Consider the following 25,702-nt stretch of genomic DNA (forward strand, 5'->3'; position numbering starts at 1 on the left):
GCAGACATGGTATGTGAGAGAGATTACATATTATCTCAGACTTATGATCTTCTCTTTCTATTCCATTCATGGGTAGTACATGAAAAGAAAGATCCTCAATAACCATCTCTGGTAGCACAGACTTCTCTCTTTTTACCATCATTGCACAGAAAACTTGTTGGAGATGTAAAACATTTGTTGACTGTTTGAAATATGGGTTCATCGAGTTTTTTAAGACTCTCAACACACGCAGTTGCATGGGACACAAAGATGCATATATGTGATCTTTGTAAAGTCAACAAAAATGGTCTGCACTGCCTTCAGTAGCTTATTATGGTTATCTATAGCAGTCAAATGTTCAAGGAATATTATAGAGAACAACTTCAGTTGGCAGCGTAGTGAGTGTACAATAAAGATGCTCAATAAATGCCAGTGGAAAACACTGAAGGAAAGGTATTTTGTGTCACAGGAAAGATTACTCTTAATGTTCTAAGAAATGCCTTCAAGTACAGGGATGCAATCATAAAAAAATGTACTAATTATTCAAGTTCTGCAACTGCAAGTGGGGTGGGCTGGAATCAAAATGCAAATGCCAAGTTTGTCTGGTTTGATATAAAGACTAGAAAATATATCTCTTACATTATCAAGATGAGAATATAATTGTTCTGTTTCCACTGATTTATTTATTTATTTGTAGTTTAGTAGTGAAATGACTGCTTCTTGTGCCATTTTATTACATTTATTACATACCCTTTAACATTGCGTGTTATTTCCTGAAGGACAAGAAAAACCTGACTTTTGGGAAGCTATTGGAGGTAAAGAAGAATATGCCAATGACAAGAGGCTTACTGAACCAAATGAAACATTTCCAGCAAGGTTGTTTCAGCTCTCCAATGCTTCTGGAAAATTTACAGGTACTTAAAAATTTTTCTAGTGTATAATGATGATACTGAAATATCTTAGCAAATATTTTTAAAAAGGTTTTATCTTGGTTCTATGTACTAACTGATTTGAAAGTTACTTACAGAGACCAAGATAACACTACTAACCTGAAACAGAAGTTAAAGATATAGACTGTACATTATTTCAACCCAACACAACACTAAAGTAAGTTTCAACAGTATGCACTTACAGTAACTGGTACTTTCATGTATCACTTTATGATTTTTGCAAACACTTCCAGTTTCCAAATGCCTAAAAGTTCAATTATGTTTTGTGTCATATTCCGTATTTGCTTACTGGAGGCAAAATAAACGAATGATGTGTCCTAGGTTTTATACTAGCCATGGCTTCAGTTTCAATTTCTGTTTATCCTGCCAGGCTTTTCACTTTTGTCAAATCTTTCCAAACTTCTTGTTGCCTCCAGTCCAGGCATAACTGTTACTGCACTGTTTCACTTTGTACAGTATAGTGCTCACAGTGTCCAATTGCAGAAACTCGTTTATCACTTTATGGTCAATTTTGTACAATTTTTTACTTCCAATATGCACTGATTTTCTCCTAAACTGTTTCTTGCTCTTTCAAATTTTTGGGAACTTGTGTTTCCACTTTGCAATTCCCAGATCTTATTGTTAGTAAGTCCCTCTCCTTACTGCTATTGTCTACTACTTTTAAATCCATATTGTTTGTAGTAAATTATGATTCTGTAAGTAATTTTTTGTCCATTCTGTTTAACATCTCCTCCAAATTGGTCTACATTTTCAGCCCTAACGACAATATTGTAGGCAATTCTTGTGTTGGTATCTGTTTCAAATTGCATGTTTATCCTCACTGAGAATTTTTTTTTCTTATTTAGGTTTTCCTAAATCATTTCAGGTAAACACTGAGATAAGTCATTCAATAAGGCCAAGGTCAACCAACTATCTTATCCTTGTCATACACATTTGTGTATATTTATATGTCTGCATGTACACCATATCTTTCTTCTCTCTTTACTGAAGTGACAAATGATATATCATTGTGAACATTATAAATTAGTCTGACTGTGTTCAGAGTGCTGCAGTGAAGGATGTATACATCACAAGACACTGAAACATCATAGGTATCTTCATTATTTGGAGCTCTTGCAGAATACACTAAAAAAATAAGTTCCCATTTTCTGCCACCAGATGAAAATATGGTGCTGCAAGCAACCACAATGTGAAACATTTCCTGTTTTGGCATCAGTATGCTGTTGGTTGCTTGGCAATGCATGTTGATTCCTTTTGTGAAGTGACTATTGGTGTAAAGGGTTAAGAAGGTTGAAGTTTTCTACATGGAATGCAATGGCTATTGAGAATAAATACTATGCACAGCTGATAAAGCTCTTTTATCATAATGGCAGCAATAGCAGTTCTGCATGGCAGGAATATCACTGCCAGAAACATCAGCTGTATGCTGATACTCGTGAAACACCTAATGAAGACATTGAGTTGAAACACTGAAATATCATATTAAGAAGATGCAGACCACAAGCAGTACACCTAATTCTATGAGATGAGATAAAACAATCAGTTATGAAGATTGTTTTGCCACTGATATACAGCTGTTATCAGACACAGGTCCTGCCTAGGCTAACATCCAATGCATTCTGTGGACTGTGATGCCAGATAAGTCAGCTTTATAATATTTACACTTTTGATAATGTCTTGTCCTACACTGCTTTTTTCAGTGTCATCTCTTTTGTACCTCTGCCCAAAACAATTTTAAAATAACTACTAATTACTTAAAAGCATATTTTCCTGGACAGAATACTTTTCTTCTCCCTGGTTTCATGGCTTGAGACAAGTCAAATTGCTTGTTGTTATGTGGTGGCTGCTATCTCGAATCGTGTCTAAACTTAATTTTTCCCCTGTTACATCCTTCTGCCAAGCTCTCAGAAACTTCCTAATACCTCACTCCGAGCCCCCATCTGGATGACTTCTAAATTTCTCAGCCTTCAGCTGCCCCTGCACAAGAATGGTCACATTCAGTCATCCCACAATCCATTTAATTCTGATGCTGGTACTCAATTAAAATTTAATATCTCCTGGTCCACAAGTTGGATTATAATGCAGTTTGCATCAGTCAGTTAAATAAATCAAAGCACACATATGTATTAGGATCCCCCCATTCTTTCTTATCATATGTACTGTTTCGTAACTTAATGCATGGCGAATGAGGGTGGTCAGTGAGATAGATTACTGCCACATCTCGAACCCACTTCCTAAGTACCGTGCCCCTACTTTTCATCTTTTCCCTACTAATCCCTCTTTCATCACTGGGAAAGAAACATAAAAGTTTCAAGAGCTAGTAATTGATTTTTCTACTTTTAAGTTTGGAACTATCCCTTCTGAAGCTAAGAATTGACCAGCCATTCTGTCTTCTTGTGACTTAACAATTTTCTCAACTGAAGTTTCCTTTTGCTGCAATTAGATAGTTAGTAGTAGAAGCGGGTAATGACATGTTTGCAATTTCCTTTTGAATTAGTAGGATCTCTTAATTTCTTGTTTATCTTAAGCTTTATCCTTTACAACTTCATGCTTTTTCATTGTCTTTTGTGTGTTATTGTAACCAGAAAGCTTTCAAAGACCTCTTTCGGACCACACACATGTTGTCCTTCTGAGTTTGCTCTTACTCTACTGTTTTCTCACGTAACTGAGAATAACTGAGTTTTATATGGAAAGATAGGCAAGTCTGCAAATTAAATTAGCATATACCTTTCTTTCTTAAAAGTGCAAATGATACTTCCGATTAAAAAAAAAAAAAACAAAATAAATTGCTATTTGGCAGTTTTTAGATAGGCTTTCACCATTCCTCTGAAATCATACTGACATTCTTGGGGTTAAATAAGTACCAGCTGTTTCAATAATTTACCAGAGTACAGTCCGGTAATGTACTTAATAACTGCTGATATTTTTGCACATGAATATTGTCACTTTTAAAGTGTTAACACAACAAGAGATTGCTCTGCATTTCTTGTAGCATATGGACTTTCAACATTAGTTAAATGAACTACTTCCAATTTCACAAGTACAAGCAGTGCACTTTAGAATTTCTGTGTAGTGGAGAATTACTCACCAAACTGTCCCTTATTGACTGTAGCTATGGTTGCAAAACAATAAAGGTGAGTGCTAGTAGAGTGTGAACTGTTGAGTTATCACAGTTGTTTCTTGTCTACCAATGTTCTTGCCATCATTGACATTAGTGTTCACTATTATTTTTCAGCGGAAGAAATTATTAACTTCACTCAAATTGATTTAATAGAAGATGATGTCATGATGCTGGATACATATAATGCAGTGTACTTGTGGATTGGTAAAAATTCTAATGAAGAGGAACGTAAACTGGCAGTGGAAGCTGCTTCAGAATATATTAACACAGGTATGTTCTGATTCTCGCCACTTTGCGCACTAATACATGTGACTTAAAAAACTGAAGAATGATTTAAAGAAGTGACATAATTGTTCCTCATATCATAGATCAGTTCAACTTTAGTCAAATTATTCAATCATTTCACCAGTCAAAACAAAATTTCCGTCTCTCTCTCTCTCTCTCTCTCTCTCTCTCTCTCTCTCTCTCTCTCTCTCTCTCTCTCTCTGTGTGTGTGTGTGTGTGTGTGTGTGTGTGTGTGTGTGTGTGTGTTGTGTGTGTGTGTGTGTGTGTGTGTGTGTGTGAGTTTGTACTGTGACATATGGATGTGGAAAACAGAGAGAGGAGTGAAAGGCTTGTTCATGTACCTCTACAAATATGTAGTACACTCATGAAGTTTAGTACAGATGAAGACTTTCTCCAGGATAAGGAAGCAGAATAATCATGAACAATGATTCATTTTTCAATGAACAGAAGACTGAAGGAATAAGAAATGAATCAAAACTAATACAGTGGTCCAATATAGTAACCAGAGAGAAAGATACTAATGAGTGCTTCTCCATATTCGTTTTCACCATAAAACCTACACCAGACAGGAACTGCCCCCATGTTACCAAAAGGAGCAACATCAGCAATAGGTACAAACCACTATATACAAGAAAGTGGGACATGCCACAGTTCAATAAAATCAGAATACTTTTGCTCATGCTGAAAGACAGAATTGCTGATATTTGTGACAACAAGAACAACTATGTGAACTTATCAGAGCAAAAGAAAAGTAGATTTTAAATAGCAAAAATAAATGCAAAGCAGCCTGGAATAAAGTTAAAAGTGAAATAAACATGGGAAAGGAAGAAATCACTGTCCCCGTTAACTGTAAAACTCTTAACAAATATTTTGTTAAATCTGCAAGTTCTTTCCATCACAAAGTTATGACACATCTGATACTGAGGCTTTCCTTTTGTAGTCCTGGAGTAAAACAAATGAAAAATTCACTTAGAGAAGAATTACTGTTACAGACATTACTAACTATGTAAACAAGGTGAACAACTCTAAAATACAAGTTGGAAGAATAGCTCCATCCTGTAAATAAAATTCTTGTTGGTGGTACTTTCCCTGAATGCCTTAAAATTAGTTACATTTCCAATATAAAAAAGGGTGACACGGGACACATCAATAACTAAATACCAATATCAGTTGTCCCTCTAATGCCTAAAACCATATGTTATTCTCAAAATACATGTACAGATTTACATTTATTTTGAGAATAACAAGTTTCTGACTGGAAGCCAGTTTGGATTTAGACCATACCTATCAACCATAAAAGCTATTGAAACCTACTCAGTGCAATTCATGGAAGTTATGAAAGGAAACTGACCACCTATGCTACACTTACAGACAAAGAAAAGCTTTAGCTTTTACATCATATGAGATCATTGCAAAAAATCTTGAATATTTTGGTGATCTAGATAAACCACTACATTTTGTTCAATCTCAGGAAACAGGCAACAATTAGTATATGTCAATAAGAAGAGGTCAAGAGTAGTAAAAATGAAGAGAAGTATCCCACAAGGCTCTATTTTTGGACCATTCCTCTTTATTGTCTGTGCCAGTGGCTTCTGAAACTATATGGCATGCAAAACTGTATTATGTGCTGAAATGCCTATGAATTTGTCAGGTAAGAATACGCAGGTACTAATGTACAAAAATAGTAAACTATTTGAAAAAAGTAGCCAGCAGTGTAAAGCTAACCAGTCATGTGTAAATAAAATAAAGACAGAGAAAATTTATTTTAATCTAAAGGCATAAAAAGAAGAGAATCAAGGTGTCAAACCATAGGATGAGTATACAAAGTATCTGACTAGTAAATTTTCATGTATGATTTTTATGTTATATAATCTAAGATTTCTATCAGTAAAAAGTTCTTTGTTACTATGTTTTCTTTCAGTCATGGCTGCAGTAGGGGGCACTGTTATGGGGGTATTCACTAGGTATAAACTGCATTTTTTACATGGCAGAAAAAAGCAGTCTGATGCATTCAAGGACTAAGGCCTAGAGAATCCCTGTAAGAAACGTTTTAGTCAACCCAGAATAATGATACATCCAAGTCTCTATATGTATAATTTTTTAAACTATGTCAAAGAAAATTTACAGAGATTTACTCCAAGAATGAATGTACATTTGCTGTATACAAGAAACAACTGCATTCTAGAATACTGTTTGCAAGAGTGTCAGTGATATGTAATAGCTACAAAAAACCTAAGACTTAAGATATTTAGTAAATTGCCACAATCAGTTAAAGTTCTCACTCTAAGTAAGTTCCAGTTAGTGTTACAGATATGTTTAAAAAAAAAAAGACATATTACTCAGTGAAATAATATCTTCAGAGTAGCTTGAAGGACATGTATAATGAGAGAAAAATGCTAATTACTCATTTTCATCATCATTGACTCACAAATCGCTGAAGTGGTGTCAACTAAAAAGGACATGCAATACACCTGCCGAACTCCCCTGAATGGGGCCTTCCGGACAACAGTGCCATACGGTCATCTTTTTTCCAGTAGGAAATAAGAGAATCAGAGCAGCATACGTTGTGAAATCACATGTGTAATCATAATATACTTTTTCATGTTATGGTTATTCATAAAGAAATGAGCTGTAGACTGTAAAATGAAAACCACTGAATGGCTTGTAATGCTATTGCCAACACAAGGAGATATGGTCCCTATAAGAGCACTGATACCACAAACTTTTTGCTAGAGGGACATAGGAACACATCCACATCACAACAGTGAGTACATGCATGTGTCGACCATCCGCTGCACTTGGTCGTGCTGAAAACAGAGAAACAGAAGCTTCAGAAAAAGAGCATAGGGGTGTGGTGCATTTCCGTACAGCAGAAGGAGTGCAGTGAATAGAAATTCATCAAATAATGGCTCAAGTGTACGAAGAGCACATAGCATGTCTGTTGCAAGGACAAGATGTGGCACAAGCAATTCAGGGAAGGATGAATGTTGTTGGCCAATGATGCTTGATCTGGAACACTGCACAGCATTACCAGTATCATTGTCCAGCAGGTGGATACCCTCATAACTGCAGATGGGTGGGTTACAGTGGCAGCCATTGCCCCAGAGGTCAAACTGAACACAGGAATTACAAATGGACATTCAGTGCTGTCAGTACATAAGTGCCATTTTTTGATCAATTTCCATTCCATGCACTCTTCTGCTGTAAGGAAATGCATTACATCCCTTTGCTCTCCTTTTGAAGCCTCCATTTCTCTGTTTTCAGGACTACTCAGTGCAGTTGATGGTTTATGCATTCAGGTGGATGCTCTGTCATCAGATGGGTTTGTATCTATTGTTCCTCTAGTGGCGAATTTAGGGCCTCAATGCTGTTACAGGAACCACACTTTCTTCCATAGGTCATGACATTATGATGACATCAATTGCTTTCATTCTACAACCTCCAACTCATTTCTTTTTGATTGGGGGTAATACATGTAAAATGTAGATTATAATATACAGTATGTCATGAAACTGCAAGAAAATGTGTGTACTTCTGTAGTCAATATGCAGATATGTAATGGAAGATATTATATGTATTTATTCATATATAATTGTGTGGATGTGTAATGAGATATTCTAAAATATGTAGGAAAAGACAGATTGCTACTTACTGTGAAGATGACATGTTCAGTTGCAGACAGGCAGACACCTACATACAACCTTTCATCTGCAGCCTTTATCAGAAAAAAATAAACACACACCATTCATTCACACGAGAAAGTACGACTCACACACACATGATCGCCAACTCAAGCAGCTTGAGCCAGAGTTGGCAGAATGTAGGAAGAGATAGATTGCTACTTGCCATAAAGATGACAGGTTAAGTTACAGGCAGGCACAATTAAAAGACACATATACAAAAGCTTTGAGCCACAGCCTCCATCAGGAAAAGAAAACACACACCATTCATTCACACAAGCAAGCACACCTCACTCACACATGACTGCTAACTCTGGTAGCTCTAGCCCACACTGCTGCAGTTGGCAATCATGTGTGCATGAGGTGTGGTTGCTTGTGTGAATTCTCTTTTTCTGATGGAGGCTGTGGCTGAAAGCTTATGTGTAAGTGTCTGTCTGCAACTTAATGTGTCACCTTTATGGTAAGCAGCAATCTATCTTTTTCTACATCATTGACATTCCTATCTGGAGTTTCCATTGTTTGATGTACTAAAACGTGATAAATTTGTGATGAGATATACTAAAATGTAAATGATGAAATGAAAATCATCAGTTTGTAAAGGTCTTAAAAAATGTACGTATTTAACTAAGAAGTATATGTAGAACTTTGACTGAAAAGCCAGTTGCATGGTAAATATGCTGAAAAGTTAATAAATAAACATCTATTCAAGTTTCAAGAATGAGATTTTCACTCTGCATTGGAGTGTGCACTGATATGAAACTTCCTGGCTGATTAAAACTTTGTGCCAGACCTAGACTCGAACTCGGGACCTTTGCCTTTCATGGGCAAGTGCTCTACTATCTGAGCTACCCAAGTACAACTCACAACCCATCCTCACAGCTTCAATTCTGCCAGTACCTCATCTACTACCTTCCAAACTTCACAGAAGCTCTTCTGTGAACCTTGCAAAACTAGCACTCTTGGAAGAAAGGATATTGCAGAGACATGGCCTATCCACAGCCTGGGGATGTTTCCTGAATGAGATGATTTTCACTCTGCTGTGGAGTGTGTGCTGATATGAAACTTCCTGGCAGATTTAAATTGTGTGCCAGAACAAGACTTGATCTTGGGACCTTTGCCTTTCATGGGCAAGGGCTCTACTGTCTGAGCTACCCAAACATGACTCACACCCCATCCTCACAGCTTCATTTCTGCCAGTACCTCACCTACTACATTCACAGAAGCTTTCCTGAGGACCTTGCAGAACTAGCACTCCTGGAAGAAAGGATATTGTGAAGACATGGCTTAGCCACAGCCTGAGGGATGTGAAAATCTCATTCTGGAAACATCCCCCAGGCTGTGGCTAAGCAATGTCTCCGCAATATCCTTTCTTCCAGGAGTGTTAGTTCTGCAAGGTCTGTGGGAGAGCTTCTGTGAAGTTTGGAAGTCATGCTTGTGTAGCTCAGACAGTAGAGCACTTGCCCACAAAAGACAAAGGTCCTGAGTTTGAGTCTCGGTCTGGCACACAGTTTTAATCTGCCAGGAAGTTTCATCTATTTAAGTTATTCTCTTTACTGTAGTTTCCAGGCAGTTTTATGAATAATGTATTTCTTACATTCCATCCTGGATTTTCCACTGTTTGATTGTGTTGTAGGTTAGGATTTTCTAATATTTAAAATAAAAACAAAACATACCGTGCAAAAATAAACCAACAATTTTGCATCCTTTCAGACCCTACTGAACGTGACAGTGACACACCAATTCTCCTCATAAAGCAAGGGTATGAGCCACCTACATTCACAGGTTTCTTTGGTGTGTGGGACAGAGATCTTTGGAATGTAAGTGTTTTTCTTTATTGATTTTATTACTGATTTGACAGATGTGGATATTGTTGAAGTGCAAGATTGGAATGGTGCTTTTTCAAGTAAATGGAAGCATATAAATTAATTTTATTGATTGCTATTGAATGTTAGTTACATGTATCACTATACTGATATTACATTTCTTCAAATCTCAGGTTTACAGACTAGAAATTAATTTCATATTTTATATTTAATTCTTGGCATTTTGATGTATGGGACGATTGATTTTTAATTTTTTCAGAACTCCAAAACTTTCAAGGAGCTTTGTGCTGAGATACAAGGAGAAAATCCTATAATAGAAGTAGATACTGAAAAGATTGTTGATGGTAATGGATTTGAAGATTATCCCAAATACCCACTGGAGGTCCTTCAGAGCAAAGAAGTGGACAGTTTACCAGAGGATGTAGATAAACTCCATAGAGAGGTAACTTAAAAATGCAGATCTATTGACTTCTAATATACAATGAACATTTTAGTCATATTTGAAAACATGTTTTGTTTTCACATGTCATTACACAGTAGTTTGTATGAGTGATGTAATGGCATGATTATGTACCTTAATGGAAACTGTTCTTTTGATATTTTCATTCCTGACTTATGTGAAATATAATGCTTATACATCAATATTTCCCATGCACATGGCCTTGCAACCTTTCCCTATGTTTTCTTGATACCAAATCCACCACCTCTTTCCTAATCCTCCTAGCCAGCCACATCTTGACCAGCGAGTATTTAACTTTAAAAGGCTAATCTATAAACAAATCCATGGTATTGCCATGGCACCTTCCTATGCCAACTTATTTATTGGCCATCTGAAGGAATCCTTCCTTTTCCGTCAACACCTGAAGACCCTTATCTGGTTCAGATTCATTGATGACATGTTTCATGATCTAGACTTGTGATGAGGACATGTGCTACTTCCTCCATAACCTTGACACTTATTCCCAAATGTTCTTTGCATGGTGCGTCTCAACTATATGTGACACCTTCCTATATGTTAATCACCGACTTTCAGTTAGCTCCATAAATATGTCTGATCATATCAAGTGCACCAACCACCAATGGTACCTCCACTTTGACAGCTGTCACCTATTCCATTTGTAACAGATTCTTCATCTGCCTGTTCAATGAGCTATCTTCAAACAAGATACTGACCATTATTTTGTAGTTTGTGTTAAGTCCTACATCACAATCATTGCTCTAAATAAGTACTTATCCTGTTTGTTCATTGTTGGCATCCTCGTCTTCCACGGAGTATGTTGCTGGTCCCAAGTCATTGCCCTTGTCCCAAGAAATATTGAACAGTCAAAGGATTGTCATTCAGGCAAATTCCAATGATTATTCCAATAAATGCTGTTTCTGAACTTTGAAATAGATGTAGTTTTCATTATTTCCACACTCAACACTAACAACAGCTAATATTCTGCCTTCAGCAGTACTACAAAATTACACTGTCTCATCACCTTAATGTGATCATCTGTCAAAAGCCTGAATAACCACCTTTTGTAGCATGTACTGCTGTGAGATATGTAGGAAGAGAGTCAATGAGGTTCTGGAAGATACCGAAGGACATGTGGAGTCATGCCTATTTCAGTGCTGTTGCCAGCTGTGCTAGTTTTCTTGGTTGAGGATCCATGGTGCAAACACTCAAAATACAGTGGGCAATATTTTTCTCTATAAAGTGTTGAAAAAATTTTCAACGTTCTGCATGTTTTGCATAATTGAATTTCTGGTGTAAAACGTGCATGTTGGCAACACTGTTCCCAGTGCTCTTCTGTTCATAAAAAACAAGAGAGAACTTGCACATAAACCATTCTGCATTTAGTTTTGTGTTTTGAACTTTTTGTTGGATACAATGTCAGTGAGGAAATACAGTGGTGAAAGAGTGAGGTTTGTGGATTACGAAAAAAGACACAAGAAGGTTGCGTTTAAGAATAGTGAAAAACATTCACAGTTGCTGGAAATCTGTCAGATGTATTGCAGAAATATCTTGTTCCTCAAGTAACAGTATCAGCATCACATCCATAGTGCATGGATTACTACACCCACTACAAGAAGAAATTAGTGAGAACCCACCGGAATGAACACCATCACCCGAATGTGAAACTGAAGAAGACTGTGCAGATGTTTATATTCTTGGATGTAAAGTTGTTGATGTGTTGACTGTTAGAATTTCTGCTGTAGCCCCTACTACCCCCTCCCCCCCCCCCCCCCCCAATTAAATGTCCAAGAAAGGTAAGAAGCTCAAGAAGAAAACAGTATGTAAAAAGAAAAGTGGAAGAAGTTGAAACAAGTTTTACACAAGCAATGTCTTCAAAACTTTGTGGAGTGTTTAATATAAATGCACTTGTTGCAAAACCTGAAGATTGTGATATGTGCACAAAATATGATATGTGGCTTCAAAACCTCAGCCACCTATACTGAGATGGTACAGTTGCTGACACTGATACTAGGTAGCTACTCTAGGCAGCACTTCTTCACATTATTTGATTTCAAAAGCTCATAAAATAAAGAATGAGAAAGGTATTTAGGCATGCTCAGATTCTTACTGGGGGCATCTATTGCCAGATGATATGCTTACTGTTGCTCTGGAATATTACCTAAGTGATGACAAAAATTACGGCAGGCAAACTCCTAATCAGGCAGATATCTGTGTCAGTGAAAATTGTGAAAAAAGTAAACAGATATATGTCAAGATCAATAAGAGAAGCATATCTGATAATGAAAAAGGAGAACCTGAATTTAAAAATTGGTCCCACCAAATTTTACTACATATGACTGAATGGGTAAAAAAAATGACAGCCAGTGAAGGAAGTATGCACATGTATTTGCTGCACTAATTTGAAACTTGTTTGTTTTGCCATTGGCAGTATTACAGGAAAGAAGTTCACAGAGATGGACCTGATGCTTTCAGGTATATGTCAAGAGCTGCAAGAAAAATTTTGGTTGCAGGAGTGCACAATGTGTCCTGGTGCTGAAGTGATGACTATTGAAGCGATGACTGTAGAAGCATTACACATTAAGTCTACTGACAATGACATAACCTATGCATTGTGGGAGGGAGAAAATTTGGTGAAGAAGAAAATAGAGCCAGAGAAGTGTTTTACAGAAGGTTAGGCATTGGGCCATGAAGGGAATAGCTCGTCATCATATCTGGAGGATTTAGAAACAGGCCATAGCAGAAGTAAAATTAGCCACATTACAGAATACTGACATGAGAATTCTTGATTTTGACTTTAATGAGAACTGGTCAGTTGCTTTGCAGAACGAAATTCAAAGTTACCCTGGCATACATCATAGGTATCAATATTCACTTGTGTTGCTCACTTCCTTGGAACATCGCACTGTTTCACTATTGTCAGTGATCATCTCATTCATTACAGTGCAAATGCATGCTACACTGTCAGCATAATAATTGATGACATAGCATCTAGAACCAGCCCAATTGGGCTTAAATCTGGGGAGTTTGGTGGCTGAGGAACTGTAGTAAACTCATCCTGATACTCTTTGAACCATGCACACACACTGTGAGGTGTGTGAGATGCTGGTAAATGCCATTGTGCTGAGGAAAACCAGTCTGCATGTTGGGGTTGGTTGTTGTGTGGTTGATTGTTGGTGTACAAGTTAACTAGTGTAAGAGCAAGAATGCTTCCTTGGAAAAAGATCATTTTTCGTTTTGTACCACCAACTTTTTGCATTTTGAAAACTAATATTGAATCTTTTGTTGCTGAGCAGCTCTGCAGTGATATTTGGTTGTGTTGTACACCTATGACAGAACTTTCATGATATTCACTGCATCATAATAGACTGCTGTTAGGTCAGCAAAAGCAATACCAGTGAGAAGACCTTTCTTGAAGCAGTCCTCAATATGCTGGATGAGACTGAATACCTGCCCTTTGCAAGACCGCCTGGGTTGGAAGCCGGCTTGTTCTCTAATGAGCATATCTGCTATGAATGGCGTGAGCCAGGCTAGATTGAATGGCAGTGCAAAGACATTAGCAAAAAAATTTTTTTATCAGTTGGTGGTTTTCTTGACTTGATCAGAGTGGCAGCATAAGCTTGTCACCACAGTTTTAGAATGTTGGAAGTTTCCAGTCAGTTGTTGAAAATTTGGCAGAGTACCTCTATTGCCAAGGTGTTTTAACTGTTCTATGTGTCACTGGTGGCCTTAACAGTTTTACCATCTTTCAGAGTTCAGATTTTATATCACATGTTACCTTATCAGTAGTCTTAGTTGATGGCCAATTTCATTTAAAAGCTTGGACATGGCAGCAGTCAACAACTATAGAATTATGGGTACAATGGGAATCATGTAGCCAACCAGTTGCACATCAAAAGTTTATCCAAACTTAGGTTTTGACCTATATAAATCTGTCTTCCTCAGAAGTAACAGCCCCTAAAAACAGGATACACTATAACCAGTACATGGAAGTCATATGTTCAGCAAAAAGAAATATAAAAAATTACAAGCAGTGGAAATATAAAATAAACTTACATGTTACATATTGTGTGGAAAGAGAACCAAAATCATAAGGCTTAGCCAACAGTAAAATGATCTATATAAATACTATGGCATAGCCATATGGCTTAGTCAATAGTAAAAATGATCCACGTAAAATCTAAGGCTGACATGCAACATACACACGAAAAGACAACTAACAGGATAGAAAGGACAAGCCAGCAGGAAATTTACACCCAGGTGGTGTTCACATAAGAAATGGTGCCAAACACAATGGGTGCATAACATTTTAATAAAATTACATTAAGATAACATTACAAAAACAATTACAATTCCACTCACAGTGACATTGCTAAATTGTACAGGTTCATGAGGGTCAACGAATAATTTCTTTATTGTAGACCGCGCCTTCTTGCTGTTGTGAATAAAGTTGAGGTCTGTTGTCAACATGCACGACACAGCTCTGCGAGTGGAACATACTCTCTGCATTAGCGTTTCACACGACTCCCTCATTATGTCAGAGAAATGGTCTTCCTAAAAGCTACAATAGTAATCAGCATATAGCAGCACATCATCATCTTGTAAGCCTAGTATGTAGCTGATTCTGCAGCCCCTTGGGATGCTCTGACACACAGCTTTAAGCAGAAACTTGATGAATGCATCATAGTTCTTGGGATTGGTGTCTACTTCAAACACTTTGCCTTCAACGATTTTGGTGAAGACTTTCCACGTGGATCTGCACCTGAAGTGTGTGGCCTGAGGCTGTACAACTTTTTGATTGGTGCATAAAACTGGTCTGTGTTGTGTGGAGGGTATTGCTTGGAGAATGTGCTTCTTTATTATTTGTTCGATGTCACAGCTGACAAAAAGCAGATCAGAGTTGTAACTTGTCTTTCATCAACAGCAATAGAATGTCTCTGGTTGCTTTGGTTCATGGATGAGTTTCAGTTGCTGGTGCTCTGCCCACAACTTGACTTCAAATCCATTGTTGTTATATGCACCGCATCGCCAGTCATTGTGATGTCTGTTTAAATTGCCAATAATAACTCTATTTCTCTGGTCATGGTGATTTCCTGGTGGTCAGTGTTAGGGGTTTGCAGACTGAAGTTAAAGTGCACTTGTCAAGCTCCACAGTTAGGTTTTTGATGTCATCATCATCTGTTAGACAAGCAGATTTTATTTCTCAAGTTGGTTTGCAGAATATTGCACTACCGTACATTGAGTGAGATCTCTCTATAACTAGTCTCATGTTGTCAATTCTGGGCTAGCAATTGTTCATACCATGGGGGGGTTTTTCATGTGCATAAAATACCATATTCACGTTTTGACATAGGTGAGATAATAAAACTGATTTGGTTGTTGGAAGTCACTGGATGTTCATTAAGGTTGTTCTTAAGGGTAGTCTTGAAGAGGACCTACTCTATAAATCCTTGGGTGCCAACATGGCAAGAGGTTTGGCCAGGCCAGCGGCACTGTTACCAAGTGATCTTTTCCTTGATAAGAGCACTCCATGTGGAGGCACCTTTCTTAATTTCAAGTGAAATGCTTAAATGTTAATTTAAATGTGCAAATTATAAATAATTAAATATGCAATAATTCTTTTTTAGGAATGTGCATATATCAAAATTATTTTTACCAGACTGAAAAGATTGTTACCCCACTAGTATCATATGTTTGTTATTATATTACACTGGTCAACACTCATTTTCTTGTCAAGGATATTTGAGTGGCTTTAGGATGGGTTAGTGGTGCTGAGGACGAATATAGCAACCATTTATGCAGTTTGGCTCTAGTTTTTGAGATAATGCATGATTTATTCAAAAAATTGGAAAAAATTGCTAATACTGAACTCGAGCACTACAAACTACAATGAAAAAAGAAAATAATCTTTATAAATAGCTTCTATGAAAACCTGATAGGCATTTGTCCACGTATAAAACATAATTGAAAAGTTTCTCTATAAGTATATCATTTTCCGTCCATAACGAACCGCTTCCTGCACGCTTTCCTTTTATAGGTCTCTTCAGAACAGTCACGTTGCAGATTCCAGCAATAATCTGCCATCATATGCCTGTCCCATCTTCCTTCATATCTTTCCTCTATTCCTTTCATATCTTGATGGAACCGCTCACCTTGTTCCTCACTGAAATCACCTAGATTACGAGGAAATCGATCCAAGTGGCTGTGAAGGAAGTGCAATTTTATGCTCATGTTAGCTCCTAAGTTTTGAAAGTTAGTGAGCATGTTTTTGACCAGTTCCTCATAATTGGGAGCTTTATGATTGCCCAAAAAACATTTTACAACAGCGACAAAACTGTTCCAGGCCGATGCTTCAGTGACAGTCATGACACTTGTAAAATTGGTATCGTTGATGAGCCTGCGAATTTGAGGACCATCAAATATTCCTGCCTTAAGTTTTTCACTACTGAGTCCAGGGAACGTATTGCAGATGTATGTGAAGCAATTACCATTTCTGTCTAAAGCTTTGGTGAATTGCTTCATTAGTCCTAACTTAATATGTAATGGTGGAAGAACAATCTTGTCCCTACTAACCAGAGGTTCATTAACGATGTTTGCTTCACCAACAGCCATATGTTCCCTTGGAGGCCATGTTTTCTGCTTCCAATGTTCGTGCTTTGCCCTACTATCCCACATGCAGATAAAACATGGGTGCTTTGTGTATCCACTTTGTTGTCCAATCAAGAAGTTCACCATTTTCAAATCAACACAAATCAACCACTGGTGCTGCATATACTGAATTTTCTGCAGAACCATCTTGATGTTAGCATATGCTTCACAAAGTTTTGTTGAGTGGGCAATTGGAATAGATGCGTAATGATTGCCATTGTGTAGGAGAACACATTTTAAACTTCTAGTGGAACTGTCTATGAAGAGACACCAGTCCTCTGGTCTATATTCTGGCAGCCCCAATTCAAGTAAAAGTCCAGGTATATTGCTGCAATACACTATAACCTCTTCTTGGTTGAAGTATGGAAGAAGGTTTTCTTCTCTCGTCCGGTAAGCTGTTATTTTAACACTTGGATGAAGACAGTTCTTTTCCTTAAGCCTGGATGCTAAGAGTTCTGATGCTTGCTTTGAAAGATTGAGTTCTCGTATCAAGTCACTGAGCTCCTTCTGGTCGAACTGCTGGGGTTGTGTCTCACGTCCTTCGTATTCCGAACCACTACTTGTACATTCCTCGCCGTGCACATCGTCATCTGATGATGTTATCGTGGGTAATGTTGTGAAGGTTGGTACAGGAACATCGTTGCTGTGCACCACCGGTCTTCTTGCTGACTCGAAATTGGGATATTCCCACTTTCGTTTTTTGAACCTATTAAAACCTTTCACATTAACAATGCAAAAATAGCAATCATCTGTATGGTTCTTCTGCTCTCGCCATACCATAGGCACTCCGAAGTTTAAGCTTTTCCTTTTTCGTTTTGTCCACTGCCGTAAGCACTCCACACAGCATTTACAAACTTTATGGGGTGCCCACGCCTTGTCTTGATCTCCAAGTTTAATTCCGAAATATGCCAGATATGCTTCCTTCACAAAAGGAGTGATATTCTTCCTGTTCTTTTGAAGAATGTATTCACCACAAATGTAGCAGAATTCATCTGGATGGTTCACGCAAAGACGGTGTGAAGAACTCATGTTTTCCTAAAACAAAATTGCACAAATACTACATATTATGCAGAACTTTCTTGTATTTGCATGTCAATCACATCCAACAAACATCATTAATTGTTTTGTGTGAAATGAATACTCACCTCTTATTTGCTACGTCACGATGAAAAGGTTCTATCTCCTTGAAGCTGCACTGCACATGTGTGTGACTTTCGACCATCGCCATTTTTCTTGTTTACACTGAACGCTACCTATCGGCTGTTGCGGGGATTACCTCGGCCAACAAATGAATGTCGAGTACCGCCGAATTCAAATCTGCACAACCCTCAATATCTTCAACACACGCACCGCACAACAGGACTGAACACATGCTGACAGTGTGATGTTTGCATGATGTAATCCTCAACCACACAGATGCACTCCCTGAGCACAATTGTTTAATACAGATAGTACAATATCACTAATTAAAAAACAGGTAGCAAATACATTACACCATATATGGACCCTGCAGTCGATATTATCCACATGAAACTCTCATTTCCACAAATAACCTATATCTCAAAAACCAGAGCCAATTTGGAAAAAGTACAAATATACTCGGAATGAGTATCATAACAATATCCCATTTTCGTTCAAACTTCCCTGGCAACGAAAAAAAAATTTTATTTTGTAGAGCTGTGTTATCACTGAGATTCATTGGATGAATCCTAAGGAAATGCAATCCGAAAACAAAGGAAGTAGGTTACAGTACGCTTGTTCGCCCACTGCTTGAATACTGCTCAGCAATGTGGGATCCGTACCAGATAGGGTTGATAGAAGATATAGAGAAGATCCAACGGAGAGCAGCACGCTTCGTTACAGGATCATTTAGTAATCGCGAAAGCGTTACGGAGATGATAGATAAACTCCAGTGGAAGACTCTGCAGGAGAGACGCTCAGTAGCTCGGTACGGGCTTTTGTCAAAGTTTCGAGAACATACCTTCACCGAAGAGTCAAGCAGTATATTGCTCCCTCCTACGTATATCTCGCGAAGAGACCATGAGGATAAAATCAGAGAGATTAGAGCCCACACAGAGGCATACCGACAATCCTCCTTTCCACGAACAATACGAGAATGGAATAGAAGGGAGAACCGATAGAGGTACTCAAGGTACCCTCCGCCACACACCGTCAGGTGGCTTGCGGAGTATGGATGTAGATGTAGAATGCATTACACCACTGCCCCCCCCCCCCCCACACACACACACAAGCACATCTGCTAGTCCCATGATACGAAAAGTCAAACAATAAAGTATAATTTTTTTATATTAAACAAATTATAAAACTCACCAAATTTGAATATTACAGTAAATTGTCTTACTTTCTGGTTTTTGTTCTGTTGCCAGTCCTTCACTCCATCATAATGTCTCCTTGATGTACTTCAGTACCATAGGCTCTTATTTCCTAGAGTCTTCATTTGTTTGGCCTACAATATGTTTTATGCCATCAGTACACGAAACCAAGTTCACTAACATAAGATACACTGCTTTGCATTCTAACACAGTAACTGAATTGGAGGTACTTGAATTAATAGACAAATAAGTCAGAAAATTATGTGGTGTAAAATTTCTCAACAGTATAAGCCCAAGTTCATAACAAAATAAGCATAGTCATTCAGCAGTAATAGCAAATGTTTTAAATATATACAGTTCAATGGTTTAAATATATTTAATTGAATGATCAGAAAAATCATGCATCCAAAAAACTGATTCTGTAGTGTTAATGAGACACAAAATAACTCAGAAAAATTTTTGTAAGCTTCCAAATATAATATTAAATGTAAATCTTGCAACTAACCAGAATAGTAGATCAAAGACACACATTTTAAATACTGAAGCTTGAAACAAGAATTCATAGAAGGAAATTGTAAGCCTTTTTAACTCTCCACTTAAGTAGGAAATTTTCAGTCACTGTCTGTTCATGACAAGAGATTTCCTGAACCATCTTCAAAATTTACAGTAGAGTATGTTTGTGTCCTTACACAACAATGTCAAAACAGTACAATTATGTAGCACTACCACTCCAATATATAGTTTGTTCTATCCAACTGTCTGTCTTTTCACATGTCCAGACAAATATTCAGTTGCTCAAAAGTATTAAGTGCCTTCAAATATGGTTAACAGCATCCATCACTACTTTCATGACCTAAAACACTAAACATCAATCAGAAATAAAAGTATGTCTCAGTAACTTAATGTAATTATTATCTCAGCATTAAATCATTGTACCTTTTAATATATCAGCACGACTGAGTAATTTTAAGTAGCTAAGAATGACACTATTGGTAGAGGAAGATATTTTCAAAAGATTGGCAGGATAGGATAAAGATGGATGTAGTATAGAAAGTGAAGTGAAGAAATGCTACAACAGTTAGAATCTTGTGCTTGCCATTGGACATGTCATACCAGAATGTACAAAGGCTACTCAGAAAGTAACAGATGTCTTGAAATAAAAAATTAAAATTGTTTCCCAAACAAATTGCTGAAGCATAGCCTTCATCTGATTGGTAGTACGGGGGTGGTCATTATCCTGCAACAGGATGATTCCATCTGACAGCCCAAGGGCAAATGGCAAAGCCAGCAATGGAAGCAGTCCTCATCCCCCCCACTAAAGAAACCCAAAACTGTTCATGCAAGATCTGATATGTTCATGATGACCTTCATCATTGACTGCAGTGGCCTTCTGTTGAAGTTCCCCAAATGTGGAACCACAATCAGCATGCAGCACTATGAAGAAACTTCACAGAAACTGTAACATACCATAAAGTTTAAACACCCAGGAATGCATTGAGACAGAATCATCTGTAGCACAATGATGGCCAGCTCACACTGCCCCCTGGACAAAGGCTAAGCTTCAGCAATTTGGTTGGGAGACACTGCAACATCCTCCATAGAGCCCAAATCTTTCACCATGTTGTTTTCACATCTTTAGTGACCTGAGACCAATATGCATGGATGTCAGTTTGAGTTGGACAAGGAAGTGCAAAAGTGTGTGCAGTCATGGATGTGTCAGTGACTGACCACGTTCTATGAAACAAAAGCTGATCATCTTGTCTTCCAGTGTGATAAATGTCTTAACACATATGATGATTAATTATGGATGGAACAAATCTGCAGTGCTGTTGAGGCAGGTGTTCTATTGTCATTTGACTGCCCATTATACTAGAGAATGTACAATTGACCATACAGAATATAAACTGGAATAGAAGGGAGAACCGATAGAGGTACTGAAGGTACCCTCCGCCACACACCGTCAGGTGGCTTGCGGAGTATGGATGTAGATGTAGATGTAAACACTGTAACACCCTCCACATTCATATGTGTGAAGCAACATTTCACCCACACTTTCCCTAACCAACAATTGGTCATAGTATGTTTCTTACTTGTCCTCAAAGATATCCAAACATCACAATGTTAAATGTCTGTCTATGGGATTGGAGGGAGACAGAAATTGCAGAAGAAATCTGAGTACTCTGGTCAACCCTAACCTCTTGTTGCCCAAAGTTGCTTTATTAATGTTTGGAGTAAGTTAGTAACATGGGCAGTCGAGCACATTTTTATAGCACTTGACATGCTGAGATAGTGACACACTGCAGTGAGTGAGAAGGACAGTCGAATTTAAATAACCAGTTCTGTTAATAATAAAAATACTCTTCCTTTTTGTTGCTCTTCTTTGTTTTATTGATAGCTTGTTGTGTATTTCCTTTCTATGGTTTACCTTTCTATAACTGCATAGAAGGTGATCGGGTTGGTGTTTCAATAGTAATATTAATTTATTTTCAGTCATATATTTTCAGTCATTTCACTTCACAATGCAAATCAATAAAACACACATAACTCATTCACCATTCTCACACTTCAAACCAACTTCATGAAAGAACAAAGATTTACCTCTGACAACATGTAGCAAAGAAATTATTTTCATATACCAATCTGTATGTGCAAAACAATCTTTGGAGCATAGTTTCATAAATAAAATACAGTTAACTGTCTATCTTTTTTGAGAAGTCCATAATCATCTTTGTAATTACATTACGTATTTATAAACATTGACATTTAAACATTTTCTCATATCTATGTATTAGTGAATTTTGATATAAATATAATAGGGGGAAACATTCCATGTGGGAAAAATATATCTAAAAACAAAGATGATGAGACATACCAAACAAAACCACTGGCAGGTTGATAGACACACAAACAAACACAAACATACACACAAAATTCAAGCTTTCGCAACAAACGGTTGCTTCATCAGGAAAGAGGGAAGGAGAGGGAAAGACGAAAGGATGTGGGTTTGAAGGGAGAGGGTAAGGAGCCATTCCAATCCTGGGTCATACACATGGTCTGTGTATGTGCGGATGGATGTGTGTGTGTGCGAGTGTATACCTGTCCTTTTTTCTCCCTAAGGTAAGTCTTTCCACTCCCAGGATTGGAATGACTCCTTACCATCCGCACATACACACGGTCTGTGTATGTGCAGATGGATGTGTGTGTGTGTGTGTGTGTGTGTGTGTGTGTGTGCGAGTGTATACCTGTCCTTTTTTCCCCCTAAGGTAAGTCTTTTCACTCCCAGGATTGGAATGACTCCTTACCCTCTCCCTTAAAACCCACATCCTTTTGTCTTTCCCTGTCCTTCCCTCTTTCCTGATGAAGCAACCATTTGTTGCGAAAGCTTGAATTTTGTGTGTATGTTTGTGTCTGTTCGTGTGTCTGTCGACCTGCCAGCGGTTTTGTTTGGTAAGTCTCATCATCTTTGTTTTTAGATATATTAGTGAATTTTGGTTTTTATGTCTCTGGTGCGGTATCGTTTACTTATATTGATCCAAGATCAGTTTTATTACAGTACACAAGATGACTGCAAGTTTGCATTGTTAATGCTCCTGCCCTGAAGGAACATGTATATTGAAGAAGACAAGCTGCACAAAATGTTATTCCAAGAGTTAAAAAGAATGAATTGAAAGTAATCTTTCTGAAAATTTATTACAAACTATTTAAAACTGATTGTGAAATATCATAAATTTGTTGTGGGCTGCTGAAACTGTACCAGGAACTGGTATAAGGGATTTATGAAGGGGAAGTGAAAGGTTCTTGGCTTGGCACGGAAAGGTCTTAGGTCACAGCACAGTGCCTAACTGTTTTGCAACTGAAGAGGTTCCCTCTGTGAAATGCAATTTTACAATGTCAAGAAAATATCCATCTATAGATGCCATAACCCCTCTTTGGTCTAAAACATCTTCCATCACAAATCTGGAAGCAAGAGGGTGTCTAATTTGGTGAAGAGGGTGGTTGGTCCAACAATTTTTACTTCACATCCCTTTGCATTTCCATTGACAAGGTGCCTCTTTCTTAGCAGGTACTTCTTTTTTCGTCAAGTTGATCTGAAACACTTCCATGACATTTTCCAATATATTCAATAGATAAATTTAACTCCCACATTTTTGGTGCACAGCCACATTCACTGTTTGATTGCTGATTTGTAGCCTGGAAGGTTGGGCCCATGTCTGATCAACAGTAATAAATTTCCCCACCAAATTAATTGGATTCTTTTATGTGTTAAACCTTGTGGAGACATTTGTTGCTGTATTTGCTTTTGGTCAGCATTGCAACAAATACATCAATCTTCTTGTAGCACCAAGCATTAAATCCATAATCATCATGTGGTAATGTAGTTACTCTTATGTGTGTGCTTGCTATGAGAATAGGATGAGGAATTCTGCCTCATGCAAGACACTTTTTCAATTTCGTTTTACCAAGACATGTTTCAGCACTTTTTGTGCTATCTTCAGTGCATTATTTTATTCTCTTACTTACATGAAAATGGTAGTTAGTCTGCTACACGATCTTCAACTTCTCATGGCTTTGATGTTGTAGTACTTTCTCTTATTTTTTTGGCAAGGTGATTTCTGTGACTTATGATCATTTGACAACACAGTTTGTATGAATTTTCAAACATGGACAGAGTATTCATCGCTATTACATGCTGTTGTCTGTTGTCTGGTGGCGATAACTCTGCCCATGTTTGAAAATTTGTAGAAAGTGCATTGTCAAAAAACCATAAGTTACGGAAATCAGTGTATTCGCGTTGCCAAAACATATTATAAAACACAACGACATCAAAACCATGACAAATTGTAGATTGTGTAGCAGCCTAGCTACCAACATAAATACCCAATAGCTTCATGTAAGAAAGAAAATAAAATAACCCACTGAATATAGCACAAAAAGTGCTGAAACATGTCTGGGTAAAACGAACTGAAAAAGTATCTTGCATAAAGTGGAATTCCTTGTCTTATTAAATCTATATATTTATCTCTGTAGATATTTTTACTGTTACTTCATTGCAGATTTACCAATACAGTATAACAGGCACTGGTACCCATTTCTGTACATAATACATAACATATGTGGAGTCACTCACTACATTGATGGCTAATTTACATTTTCAGCTTAATATAGCCCCCTCCCCTCCTTTTTTGTTTCTGTTAATAAGGCACTGTTGCCTATGTACCAGTGGCTATGGCAGAGTTCTGTAGATTTCAGCATCAGTGCCTTTCTTTTCATCAGGAATGCAATTGCAACATGTTACAGTATATAGTTATAACTCCCTCATTATAAAAACAAATTTACTCGATAAATCTTAACAGTTTTTAGCACATTCCTGAAAAGAATTCATACTCACATTAATACTATAGTTACTTATGTTGGTGCTGATAACAGACAACAAAAGAACTGTTTTGAAATCTGAAGTCTATAAACAAAGATCATTGCAGTATCACAAAGGCAGTATGCGTGAAAAAAATTTTTCTCCTTTTTTCCCTGAAATGATATGAGGTGCTGAAAACATAGGTTTATGTTGGAGTAGTGTATGCAACGTCAATTAAATACATTCTTTCATTGTAAGAATTTGATTCTAGTATCATATTCAATTTAAAGTGCACATTTTTACTTTTGTGAATGACTGCATATCTCCATGGCATAAAGCTTCATGAGTTAATAAGCAATACATTCCTTTTTTCAATACATTTCAGGTACATTTGACATCAGAAGATTTTAGAGCAGTATTCAATATGTCATATGCAGATTTCACTGGTTTACCAGCTTGGAAACAGAACAACCTCAAGAAAGCAAATGGCCTATTTTGAAGATCTATTGTCACTGATGTAAATATTCTTGTCTACTTTCAAAAGGCAACTTCTTCAGAAGGAGATCATACAAAAAATTGTCAAAATGTATTCTGTGTTTTACAAATTAATGTTTAATTTATAACTCACATCAGGTGCCATTCCTTTCTGGGCAGTATTGTTATTTGCTGTACTTGCTTCAGTGTATGACAGTTTTGTAAATAAATATTTTAAACGTACTCAACTTTTTATATAACAATAAAACTGCAATGCAAACAGTTTTCCAAAGCAAAGAGCTTGTAGCTCAAAAATTTTGAGCATATTTTGATTTGAAATGCAGCTTTACTGGCCACATAAGGAAACGAAAGATAAAAAGAAAATAATTCTTGTGCCACTGTCAGTAAAATGGAAAGAATAGGTTAATATTTTATTAATTTGTATTGATTATAATTTAAATTTCTTGAAGGAATCTGACAGTAAAAGTGATCTAGAGGTGCTGTTAGCTCCTTATAATTTAGTATCAGTCATAAATTTCTGTATGAGAGTTGCTCAATATAGTAATACATGTGTAGTTAATGTATTCATACAAGAAGTG

The 25,702-nt window shown here is 37.2% G+C and overlaps 1 protein-coding gene across 3 annotated transcripts in view; it reads left to right on the forward strand.

Annotated features, from left to right (window-relative positions):
- Positions 1–25,346, forward strand: part of LOC126484304 (villin-1) — a 389,949-nt gene extending 364,603 nt beyond the window's left edge. For all 3 annotated transcript variants that reach the window (XM_050107736.1, XM_050107738.1, XM_050107737.1), the window contains 5 exons: positions 759–893; positions 4,165–4,320; positions 9,726–9,832; positions 10,098–10,280; positions 25,015–25,346. In XM_050107736.1, the coding sequence (XP_049963693.1) occupies positions 759–893; positions 4,165–4,320; positions 9,726–9,832; positions 10,098–10,280; positions 25,015–25,128 (695 nt within the window). In that variant the 3' untranslated portion in view covers positions 25,129–25,346. The remainder of the gene's footprint in view (positions 1–758; positions 894–4,164; positions 4,321–9,725; positions 9,833–10,097; positions 10,281–25,014) is intronic.
- The last annotated feature ends 356 nt before the right edge of the window (positions 25,347–25,702 follow it).

Source organism: Schistocerca serialis, chromosome 6, assembly GCF_023864345.2.
Source record: "Schistocerca serialis cubense isolate TAMUIC-IGC-003099 chromosome 6, iqSchSeri2.2, whole genome shotgun sequence".
Lineage (NCBI taxonomy): Eukaryota > Metazoa > Arthropoda > Insecta > Orthoptera > Acrididae > Schistocerca > Schistocerca serialis.